General features: G+C 37.0%; 1 protein-coding gene across 1 annotated transcript in view; it reads left to right on the forward strand.

Annotated features, from left to right (window-relative positions):
* The window catches only part of LOC134527915 (protein PALS1), a 310,393-nt gene that overhangs the window by 228,170 nt on the left and 69,596 nt on the right, over positions 1-12,627 (forward strand). Inside the window, exon 6 of the mRNA XM_063360947.1 lies at positions 8,293-8,531. Coding sequence (XP_063217017.1) covers positions 8,293-8,531 — 239 coding nt within the window. The remainder of the gene's footprint in view (positions 1-8,292; positions 8,532-12,627) is intronic.

Below are 12,627 nucleotides of genomic sequence, written 5' to 3' on the forward strand. Positions count from 1 at the left end.
GCCAGTCCGCCCGTCACACTTCTTGTGACGTCCTCCACACCTCGCCCCGCATCTTCGCCATCACGCCCCACAGTAACTACTACATTTCGTCTTCTCCCCACAACTCGTACGCCTCACTTGCATACTACACGACGAAAGTTTCCAAGTGCGGGAGCGCAACACTTCAGCGCTATATATTCTTGCTCCAGCAGCGTGCCGTCTTAGGCGGGCGGCGGCGGGCTCGGTGGCGATGGCAGGTCCCTTCTAGTCCTGAGGAGTGAAGTGAAGGTGTATACTGTTTGTGGACTGTTTCTGTGGCCGCCGTTTCTTCATATGCTCGGCCGGGAGCGTGTGACAGCGATACCAGGAACTATTATGTTCCCATAACTCGCTGTGTTCTGTGGCGCCGACGGGCCCCGCTTATTTACCAGAAAATAACCGCCAGAAGATCCGGTCCGTGCTTACGGATCACCGTTCAGTGATCCGGTTCTCTTCTGGGCGTTTTGCCGATGGTCTCGGCAACGACTCTTGGTGACACGGGTTACGTGTCAATTGATTCGGGTCTCTGGACCGGGTCCCGGCGTGTGCCTTGGAGTCACATGGTTCGGAATACCCGGTTCACGGGTCACGGGTCACGGGTCACGGGTCACGCTTCACCGAACTGTCTCTTCCATTCGATTCGACTCGGCTCTCGCCCTGACCGACTGGGTCACGAGTCACGGGTCTTCGTTCTCCGGACACGGATCACTTCCAGTATTTGATACAGAAAACACGATTTACACATAATTAAACAGCAAACTTTACCGTGTGTCATGACACTGGTAACCATACCATGGTTTGTAGAACAGGAATCTTCAATAAAAACATTTTGATAATGGTATTTTTGAGTAGGTAATAATTTATTGTCCCAAAAACACCACCCTTAAGTACCTATTTTTAATTTTAAGTGTATAAAGTATTTTAAATATCGCTAAACTAACCTAACCAACGGCTGAAACTATTATATTGGGCTCAAATCATTTGCTGGGCGTAAGAGAGTAATTTTAAAATAAGTATTAACTATATAAAACTTTACACGGCTTTTCTTTATTATTCTTCCTGCCTTTGCTCGATGTTTACAGTAAGCTCCATAGAGAACATACCACTGCACGGACACATTAATTGTAATACTACTGCCATTTGTGTTACCGGCTTAAAGAAGTATTACTTCAGAAAATTCAATAATTCACTTGAACGATAAAACTAAATAGTAGGTACACAATGGAGTTTTACAGCTGACGAAGAACATTTTACAAGGGAGTTTTACAGCTGACGAAGAACATTTTTGTTACCGTTACTGTGAAGAAGTTTAATTTGAAAATATTCAATAGATTTCTTTAAAGATTTAACTAACCAAATAAGTACACATTAAATGTTGAAAAAATAAATAAATAAAAACCTTTGCAACGAAACACCTGCAGAGTTCCAGCGTAAGTACTCTATTCGTACATCTACACCTCCCCGCCTCCCCTCCCACCATCGTCAACAGAGCTTATTTCAAACACCGCGACATCGAACGAAATTCGTTATCTCCTTTTACTTCGTTATCTCCGTTACTAATATCCGTTACCTACTTCTCTTCCGTAACCGCTCTTCCCTAGCCGATCGCTCAACTTATGCTGCCGGCCTTAAGAAGTATATATAGCTACTTCAAAACCAAATTCTAAAGAATGTTAAATACAAAAAAAAATGACTACGTCTATGTGTAGCTTCAAATTAATAAACATAATTATGTTCTTAATTGTATTTGTAATCATTGGCTACGCTACTAATTATCAGTCACACAAATAGGGAGTTTTGTAGAACTAGAAAAGCAGCGGGATTGTCGAGAAATTTATTTTCCGACAATACTTAAGCTCTTTGTCCCTGGTCTAATCACTGTTACACATAATACTAGCTGCAGTACCTGTGCGTTGCCCGGCTTGAACACAGGGTAATATATTGTCCGCGAGTTAAACCAAAATAGATAGTGATATATGAAAGTGTGGTGGACATAGAGAAATGACACACAACTACTGTTTGTTTGTCTATGACATATGATTTTCTGTTTACCCATGGCGATCAGGTGAACGGTTTATAAATTGAAGTGCAGCAGCGACATCCAACTGCGAGTTACAAAAAAAATACCCCCCCCCCCCCCCCCCCCCCCTTCGATGTTCCTAATTTCATGGCGATCAGTCAAACGGTGTCGGAGTTCATCGATTTAATATATACCAACATCCTTATATATTATTATTATTATTATTATACTCTGCAAGCTACCGGTAATACAAGAGGTTTCGGTAATGAAAAGATGTTGCCGCTTCTTGCAAGCCAAAAGGCGAACACTGGACCGTCCCACGGGCGGTTGGACCGCTGTTGCTCCACGCGCGCAAGTTTTTTGGGAGGGGGAAGAGTGAGAGCTATGAGGGGCCGCGGGAGTCCGCCGGCGGAAGTAGCCACGGTGTCACTGCCGCCCCCAGACGCCGCTACGACCCGCCCATCCAGGTAAGTGGCTAGGCACTGGGTGGGTGCAGTCCTTGTTTAGAATGATAGAAAACTATTTGTGATTTGTTTAATAATACTCATTACCTGGTGGCAAATTTGCCACAATTTCCTAACAAGCTAATTTCAAGCTGTTAAACAAACATCTAGCATTGATTAACCGTTATGCATCCGCAGCTTGTCTTGCTAACAAATTATTGCTAATCAGAGTGACTTCACCATCTGCATCTTACATCCACTCAGTAACTTCATGTTACCCCCCAGTGGTCCGTATTAGTAATGATAATGTTTCTCTCTGCTTGTGGGAAATTACAGCTGTGACCTTTGTTTGAAGATTTTTGAAACTAAATACTTAGTGTTTTTGAAATAAATACACAGTATCATTAATGGTTAGCTTTTGTGTCAACTTTATTTGATATCATTTTAGTAGTTTTTTAAAACTAGGTTGTCGACCCTATGTGCTGGTCTGGCCGAATCTGAACGTATTGACATCTTCTGTCAGTCAATCAGGTTTCAATGGGAGGTGAGGTCGAGTCCAGATGTAGCAAATGTTGCAGGGTTTTCTCAGGGTGTACGCCCTTTCTCCCTTCCATTCAATCCATCCATTCTCCATCCTCAATTCATCACCCTTAATGGCTGTGATGATGGCGAGATGTTAGACTCATTCATTTATTCTGACATTAATTCCTGTTAACTGATACTGAACAAATGTTAGCTTGACGTCACCTGTCCTACACCTGTTCCAACAACATACTACTTCACAGTTTCAAATTTTAACCCCTTTTTAAATTTAAAAAAAAAAAACCCATTGGCAAGCATTTGAAGGTGTTGACTATCTAAATTGAATATGATGTTTTTTTCAATGCGTGCACTTCTCAAATTATTTGCAGGCATATTCATTGTATAAGATACACACAATTAGGGCCTTCAAGAGCTGAAGGAGGACCCTGGTTGAGTTTCGAGATGGTTTTAAGGGGGCTTAGACACAGCCATCCTTGATTTTCCCATCTTTTTGGCTATAATTATAATTTTTAAGTATTTTTCCCAATTTTTGTCATGCCAAGGCATAAATAATATCTCCCAGACCTTCTTTACCTCGTTGCAACCACATATTTATTAACTGACAGGCTCTAGCCAGTAAGTGCCATGAGGAAATAAATAACTTATTATTTCACGTGGATGGCCACAACTGTCATGCATATCACACGAGTCTCAAGTGTTGACTTAACATGTACCCAAGGCTAAGTCCTAAACCATATAAAAAAAATGAAAAATAATTGCGGAAGATTTATTGCAAGTGGTATCAAAATATTTGAAATGGTAAGATGGCAAGCCATAATTCCCCTTAATGGTTGAGTCTACCTTGATGGGACGAAAATTTCAAGTAGTTGTTTACAGACTTAAGAATATTTTTAATTGTGGGGTTTGAAAAGTTGTTCATTAAGTAACAAAAATTATTTTCCCCCCAACCCTTGGTTTCTCTCGATCCCTTGCACACATCAGTCACACATCAAGGGCAGACAACATATAGGGCTAGTCCGGCATTGGCACAGTAAGTACTCATACTTAATATCAATTTTTTTTGCCCTTGAAACATTGCAATTGGCTTTAGTTCATAGGCAAGCAGCTCAATCTTAAAATATTTATGGTCCACCATTGTACATCATATATATGGGTGTTGTCCATTGCAAATAATTATCAATTAAATCCATTCTTTGTAAAAAAAAAATCTTGACTTGGTGTCCTGTAAATTTTGTAGCTTATAAGCATGTCACACATGTATGCATTGTGTGCACCTTCTGCAACTGGAATTTCTGTAGCTAGGGGCCGGGGTTAGCATCCAGTTGCTGGTGCATTTAAAATCTTTTCATTTGTTAGTTCATCTGAAATTAGTGTGTTTAAATTTTTATAGATATCACCAGAAATTTGATAAAACATAAAATTATTTTACTGACTAATTTTAAATTTACACCAAATTTATACAATGATAAACTATCATTTACATACTGTATTAGGTGCTAGTGAGTTAATTTTAAAACATTGGAATTGTTTTAAACTAAGCTTATTTCCAATGAAGGACTTTTTATGATACCATAATATAGTCACCTACAGTTAATCACCACCTTAATACAAATTTTTTTCTCAATCTAAGCTAGAACAAAATATACTTTAACATGATAATTGTAAGACTGCTGATTTTACCAACTTGGTTGTGTGAAAGTATATTTGCATTTAACCTACTTAATACGTTACATGCTTCGTTCAATAAAATTTTTTATTATATATATTATATAGTGTTACATTATAACAAAGTAATAACCGAAAATGTAGGAGTGGCCATTGAGTTAGTTAAAATTGTCACTAAATCATGTTACTTTGACTAATATATTTGCTAGACATGAATATTTAATTATGTTTTTAAGAAAATAATGAATTTGTCATAGTAAAACATTAATATTTTAACAGTTATAAATGTTATGGATAAGTAATATCCGAGAAGTTCATATACAAGTATTAATCAACAGAAATAACAAAAAAAAATGGGTGCATGTACTTATGTACGTGCGTGAGAAGTTATACTTCTTTGGCTTCATTAAAAAATAGTTTTTAATTACAAGCAAATAATTAATTACAATAAAATAATAAAATGGCTGGAAAAAAATAGTCAACACAGTCAATAAAGTTCAGTTTAAATTTCAAAAATTAAATAAATAAAATTTAGAGAATAATAAATATATTTGACATAATTGTACTAAATATTATAAGATTCTTGATTTGAAATATTTATTATTGATTATTTAATATTTTAAAAGAAAATAAATAAATTTAATAATAAATTCAAAAATTTATTTTAGTTTATTCAATTTTTAATATTTATTATTTTCTTAATTTAATATTAACTTTTCATTTTCATCAAAAAGTATTCATTTAATTTGTTCATTTATTTATATAAATATTTATTATTTTTTCAATTTAAAAATAAATATTAAAAATTAATATTTTAATTTGATGTTCGTTTAAAATTTTTATCACAAATTTTTTATTAAATGTTTTATTAAATCTTTTTTATTTTGTAAATATTAAATAACCAATAATAAATATTTAACATTAATAATTTAATAATATTTAGTATTAATTATATTAAATAATAATTTAATTTATATCAATAAATAATACATACGGATAGTTAACCTCAATTATATTGGAGCACTTGAAAAAGTATAAAGGCACAATTTTTTTTACTAATATTTACGAATAGTAAATAATATTAATCAAAATATTCAATTTAAATCACTACAGAATATAATTTATTAGCACATATATAATTCACACTTGTATGAAACTAAAACACGTGTTGTGAATGTAGAAACTTAAAACATGTGGATAAATATTATAAATATGAAAACAGTGATCAGAGGCGACGAGCGTGCCAACATGCGTGACTAATAGAGGTTCTATTTCTATTTTGTTTATAGCTTTTTTTCGAGACTTAATGAGCGGTTTAGCGGGCAGTTTCAACCTGTTAATTTTGTGTTACAGTGATGCGCGCGCATCTTAAAATTTCACTCTCATCATTTTTTCATAATGCACCTAAAGAAGTATAACTTCAAAAATTTTGTGATTAGCAAAACAAGTCACCATTTAAAAATATGTAATATAAGCAACTGTTTGAAAAAGATGTAATATTTTTGGCTATAAAATTTAAATATATTACTGTACATGTTTGTTTTAGTTAAAAACGTATTTATAGTGTACTTAATATATAAGTGAATAATATTGTCCAATTAAAATAAATAAGGGACCTTTGCACAATGCCTTGCTGAGCCAAACTATAAACTAAGCTCATGTTATTTCCTTAATATTTTTTGGAGTTTATAAACAAAATAAGACCTCTTTGATGACGAAATGATGCAAATGGCAATGTGCCCAAGCTGGCATCAACATGGCTGTAAAAATTTCTAATATGCTGTATTTTTTTTTAAGTTCAATCTTTCAACAATCAGTTAAACAATTTTATGCAGTTATACAATAAAGAACCAAATGCAGTTTCTTTAATTTGTGATATTGGTACTGTAAAAATAAAAGTTTAGTACTTGCAAACTACTTTGAAATGGTATCAATATAGAAAGAAATTAAAGAAATTTCATTTGTAATATTTTTTGCAAATTACTCTAAGTTAAGACGATGAAAGTGTTTTTGTAAGTTCCTTAATGCATAACTGCATCAAAAGTTCACAGAAAAAAAATTACTGTTTGAGTAAATCTAAAAATAAACTTAAAATAAAGCAAAGTATTTGAGTATTGTTTACAAATTCTTCAAACAGTTGGTTTTATATCTACTTAAAATTTTAAATAATTAGTGCATGTTTATTCACAATTTTAAAATGTATTGGAAAAAAACATGATTAATTTATGGAAGGTAGTGCTGTTGCTTCGCAAATAATAAATGTACCAAGCAGTGGCAAAGCGTGAGGTTTACATGAGGGAAAGCAACAACTCCGTTCACCCCAAAACAAGCTGTAGGGGAGGGGGGGGGGGGGGAGTCCGGGGGCCCTCCCCCGGGAAAATATGGATTTCAAGGTACAAAAGGGTGCTATTTAAGTAGTTTTCTTAACTGAACATTGACTATTCCACAGGTAGAAAATAGACATTTTTTTTTAAATTATAAACTTTTTTTGAAAAATAATAATGTTTGGCATACATTATCCTGATAATAAAATACCTACTCTACATTAGTTTTGTACTAAGTGGGAGTGTAGTATCATCGATATCTGGTACAAAATATATAAACAGACAACACATGGCAAAGTAAGTACTTAAAATAAAGAGAAGAAGCTCATAAAAATGTACTAGAATAGTAAAAATTAAATTTTGGTATTTTTTGTACCAACACAAAAGAAACTATCTTCATACGTGATCAGAAACTCTGTTAACTGGTACGTGGTTATTCACAGTCACTCCAGCGAGATTGCAACTCTCGAGCTGGGATCCCGTATCCGCCACCCGCGGGACGCGGTCGGTAGCAGATGGCACTGCTAGGCCGCCTCCCGTACGCCCACAAATCCCCCACGCACTGCCAGCCTTTGGTTACTCAATAGGGCGCAGGGAACTCCCAGCCAACAGCCCGCGAGAGAGATGCGCGCGCCCCGAGAGACGACCGCCGACTGAAACGCCACCTCGCCACCTGTCCTGCCGAACTGTAGCGGACATAGCCGAAGCAGTCGGCGGAAGAATTCCACCGTCTGCTTCGGCCATATTCGCTTGAGTTCGTCAAGAAAGCGCTACCTTCGTAGCTTCTACCACGTGTTTTTACAGCCAATCCCCTCCTCGAACCTTTGTACCATGCCACCCCCCTTCCGAAAGGAAACTACTGCGGCAGCCTTCCTGCTGAAAGCGGTCCTACCAGCGCTTCTAAACCTAGCAACGCTTCTAAAACAGCATGTTTTGTGTGTCAACGAGTTCTTTTCTTATAGCGCACAGCGCACAGTATTGGGTCCCAAGAAGATAATGTAAAAAATACATACACCTAACTGCACGAGCCAAAGTAAAATACTATTCTGAATAAAATATTTCTTTAAAAAATACAATGTCTGGAAACTGCCTGGGCAAGCACTGCTTGCCTTGCTTGCCCTGACGAGACGCCACTGGTACCAAGTGTTTCAGTATTTGGTGTGGGAAAAGCCACTAGATATCGCTGATGTCGGAAGGAACATCACGTAGAGAATCACAGTAGCTGAAGAGGCGAGAGTTGCGGTGATAGGCCAGACAGCTGGGGTGGTGTTGTCCGCAGGCTACGGAGAGCTGGTGGCGTCGCTGCAGAGGCTACAGCTACAGCTGAAGAAGAGCTCGGTGGAGCCGGGACTGAAGGGCTACACGAGCCTCGAAGGCCAGGTGGCGGCCGTGCAGACGCTGCTGCTGAGCCGGGAGTTTGGGCGCGCGCTAGCCGTGCACAACAAGGTGCAGGAGGCGCTGGTGCACAGGAAGGAGCAGCCGCCCGTCTCCTGCTCTGTGCAAGGGCTCGTCAGGGAGGTGAGTGAACTCGGTGCTGAGCCGGGAGTTTGGGCGCGCGCTAGCCGTGCACAACAAGGTGCAGGAGGCGCTGGTGCACAGGAAGGAGCAGCCGCCCGTCTCCTGCTCTGTGCAAGGGCTCGTCAGGGAGGTGAGTGAACTCGGTGCTGAGCCGGGAGTTTGGGCGCGCGCTAGCCGTGCACAACAAGGTGCAGGAGGCGCTGGTGCACAGGAAGGAGCAGCCGCCCGTCTCCTGCTCTGTGCAAGGGCTCGTCAGGGAGGTGAGTGAACTCGGTGCTGAGCCGGGAGTTTGGGCGCGCGCTAGCCGTTCACAACAAGGTGCAGGAGGCGCTAGTGCACAGGAAGGAGCAGCCACCCGTCTCCTGCTCTGTGCAAGGGCTCGTCAGAGAGGTGGGTGAACTCGGAGCCGTGGCAGGCATTTCTCATCTTGCCCTTGTTGGAGCCTTGTCTTTAATTTACGTGGTACAGTAAATACTTTACTAGCCAATATGTGTAACAAAAATTTTAATTGGCAAACAGGCAAATTCCTCACATGGCTGAAAGTAAATAATAAAAATCAAAAATATTTTCTTTATTACTGCATGGTAAGCATACTTATTAGAATTTTTTTTTTACCAATGTTCAATTCTACAAGTATAAATACTTTTCATTAAATAGGCAGTTGGTTTATTTTGTTTGTGAACTCTTATTTTTAACTGGTATTTTAAGTAAAATAATAACTGCGGAATAGTTTATATGGTTTATTTTATTTGTGAACTCTTATTTTTAACTGGTATTGTAAATAAAATAATAACTGCGGAATAGTTTATATAGCAAGGGCTGTGATCCCCAAAACTGTCACTCAGTTACGCCCATGGGCATGGCGCTTTATTTGTGTCACCTCCCTTCTGCTTTTTGTCACAATCCAGTGTTGCTCTTGTTCTTCACAATCATAACTTGATTATTTATGTTAAGAGTATACACGATACATGTTTTTATTCAAATTTAATTTTATAATATGCTTGTTCATGGAATATGAAATAATACTCTCTTTAGTTAGGTATTTGAAATATATACATAAAATAAAAAGTTATTTTTAACAGATTATGAAAAAATGTTTTTAGAAAAACACCTTTTACTAAGTAGAGGTAGTAATACATAATACAGTCATTGGTTGCCAGAACTAAAATAGATTAGCCAAAAAAGAATGAGTATAAAAAATATAGGTACTAGTTTCTTTTGCCAATTTCATAAATTCTACTTTGAAAGGGATAAAGAAGTTAAATATGGTTTTATAGTAAAAAGTATCCTATTTGAAATACTATTCAAGCACCAAAAAATACCAACACCAATTTACTAATTTGCAATATTATACACCTAAGTGTAAATATGGTAGGTTTAGTTTAATAAACAAAGTTTCATATCTTCATTATAATTAAGAAAATGTTAATAACTCAGCATACATTTTAATCATAATAAAGTATCTTTACAAATATTTTAAATTATGTGGCAAAGGTAGTGAAAATTATGTCATTTGGTTTTTAATTCCAAGAAATCATTACGTAATGTAAAATGATAGGCACAAATAATAAATATACAAACACCAAATACATTTTACTGCTTTCTAAAATTTCACACCAAAAGAGGTTAAAAAGCAATGAAAAGATTTTTTTTTAAAATAAAAGTTATATATCCTATACTAATAAGAGCGGGTTGGATCTATCTGAAGTAAAAGTAATTTTAGTTTCTGTTATCAAATAATTTTCCAATTTTGTTGTTTAAAAATTCAACACAATAAAAACTTTTTTTTATTTTTTTTTTCCCTTTTGTGTTTCTATTGCAGCTGAAACAGAATATTATTGCTATACGGTTTGATAAATTTAACTTAAAATTTTATGCATCATGTACACAGATAAAAATAAATTATGGCTGGTACCTTCCTCTTTGTATGTTTGGTGGGGGGGTTGGGGGGTGGGGGACTTATCATAATATCTGCCCTTGGTGTAAGAAAGCATAGATCCGCCCGTGCAAATAGAGTAGATTTTAAGAAATACGTAAATACGTGTATTTCTCTTTTCCCATGATAAAAATGTATGTTCCCAAATATATTTAAGTATTACAAAAGATTTATATAAAGTTTTTATACCATTTTATTAAAAAATATTCTTTGATCCTAATGGAATGATCCTGAATATATTGATCCTATGGTACATGATGCTTGCTGTTTTAATTTATTAACTTAAAAGATCCTGGACATAACAAAATCTTGAATATCACAATACAAACAAATCATATTGCAGATCTTGTGGAAATTTTTCTTTAATATACAATGTAGGATCATAATTCAATGTAATATCACAATTTATTGTTGTCCAGGATCTTTTGATGTACTAAATTAACACAGCTAGCACAGTGGCGTAGCCAGGATTTGCATATGGGGGGTGTTAAGAAGCATGGCCCCCCACCCCCGTATTAAAGCGGGGGGTCCGGGGGTCCTCCCCCGGGAAAATTTGGATTTTAAGGTGTAAAATAGTGCTATTTTAGCAGTTTTCGGTACTTAAATTTAAATATTGTAATGGTAAAAATTTTATTAATTTTAATATGAAATTTGTTTGAGTGATGAATAAGAAATTAATTAAAGATTTGGTGCTAAGGGGGGGGTTCGAACCCCTAAAACCCCCCCCCTGGCTACGCCCCTGAGCTAGCATCATATATCACAGGATCAAGGATCAATGTATACAGATCATACCATAAGGATCAAGGGATAAACTTTGATATGTGATTCAAAACTTTTACCTTTTATAAAATATTATACAGATACCATACGAGAACTGCGACATTCTATTGTCAACCAAAGATTCATGAGCAGGATATTTCTCTTTGGCCCATAGTTAGTACAATCGGCTCTCCTACCCAAACATATCTTGGTAATCTCTGATGTGTTATCGCTCTTCACCAAAATATCTGGCCCATAAGCCCCTCAAATTCTCCTCACGCACCTGGGAGAAGACAGTCTGTGAAAAGACTTGGTGAAGCTCACACGCTGTGTTTCTTCCACTGTATTCTGGTTGAAGGGGCAGCTCTGGGCTGCCATGGGCTCACCTCTCTCTCCAACATCTTCATGGCCAATTTCAAGGAGAAAGCAATTAATACCATCCAGTTCAAATCAAGTACTGGTACAGGTATGTAGATGACACATTTGTGATATGGAGTCATAGGCAAAGATAAGCTGCAAGACTTCCTGAAACAACACTGAACAGCATCCATTGTAACATGCAATTTACCATGGAGGTGGAAGTAGAAGGAAAACTGCCTTTTATGGATTTCTTGGTCACAAGGGGGAGGAGAACCACATTGATCACACAGTGTCTACAGGAAGCCTATCCACACAGACAGGTATCTACAGGGGTGTTAAAAACACCCAAATTCTCGGAAGAGAACAGTTATTTTCACTCTAGTCAATGGAGCTAGAGCTTTTTATGAAGAAGACAATCTTGGGGAAGTATTGAAACACCTAACAGCTGATCTTCAAGCTAATGGTTTTTCAAATACCGAAATAAGGAATGCCATGAAGCTATCCCAAGAATGATATAATGTGTACCAATATTTTTTAACAAAGCTTCGAAATTCAGGACAAAGTGACCAGAATTCTCAGAAGCACAAAATATATAAAATTGTTTGATCCCTGATCTTAGTAAATGTCAAGACTCCAGCCGAAAGTCTAGCAGTTGTGTACAGGATCCCATGTTCATGTGGCAAAGTATACATAGGACAGACTGGCAGGCAGCTCATCACTTGAATTAAAAAATGTATCAGCGACTGAAATCATGAAAACCTATGACCAGCCATAACAGAACACTCCATGGAAACCAGCCATAACAGAACACTCCATGGAAACCAGCCATAACAATAATAGAAAAGATACATTCGAGAAGCAGTAGAAATATTAAAACACCTATTAAACATAAATAGGGATTTAGAATACAATTTAAGCAGAATATGGGAACCACTCTTCAGAAAATTTCAAAACCAAGCTCTGCATCCAACAAAAGACAGCTCACCTCTGATTGGCCAGACAGCCCAGCCAACCAGAAGAGAAGAGGCTACTGATTGGCCA

This window comes from Bacillus rossius, chromosome 1, assembly GCF_032445375.1.
Source record: "Bacillus rossius redtenbacheri isolate Brsri chromosome 1, Brsri_v3, whole genome shotgun sequence".
Classification (NCBI taxonomy): domain Eukaryota; kingdom Metazoa; phylum Arthropoda; class Insecta; order Phasmatodea; family Bacillidae; genus Bacillus; species Bacillus rossius.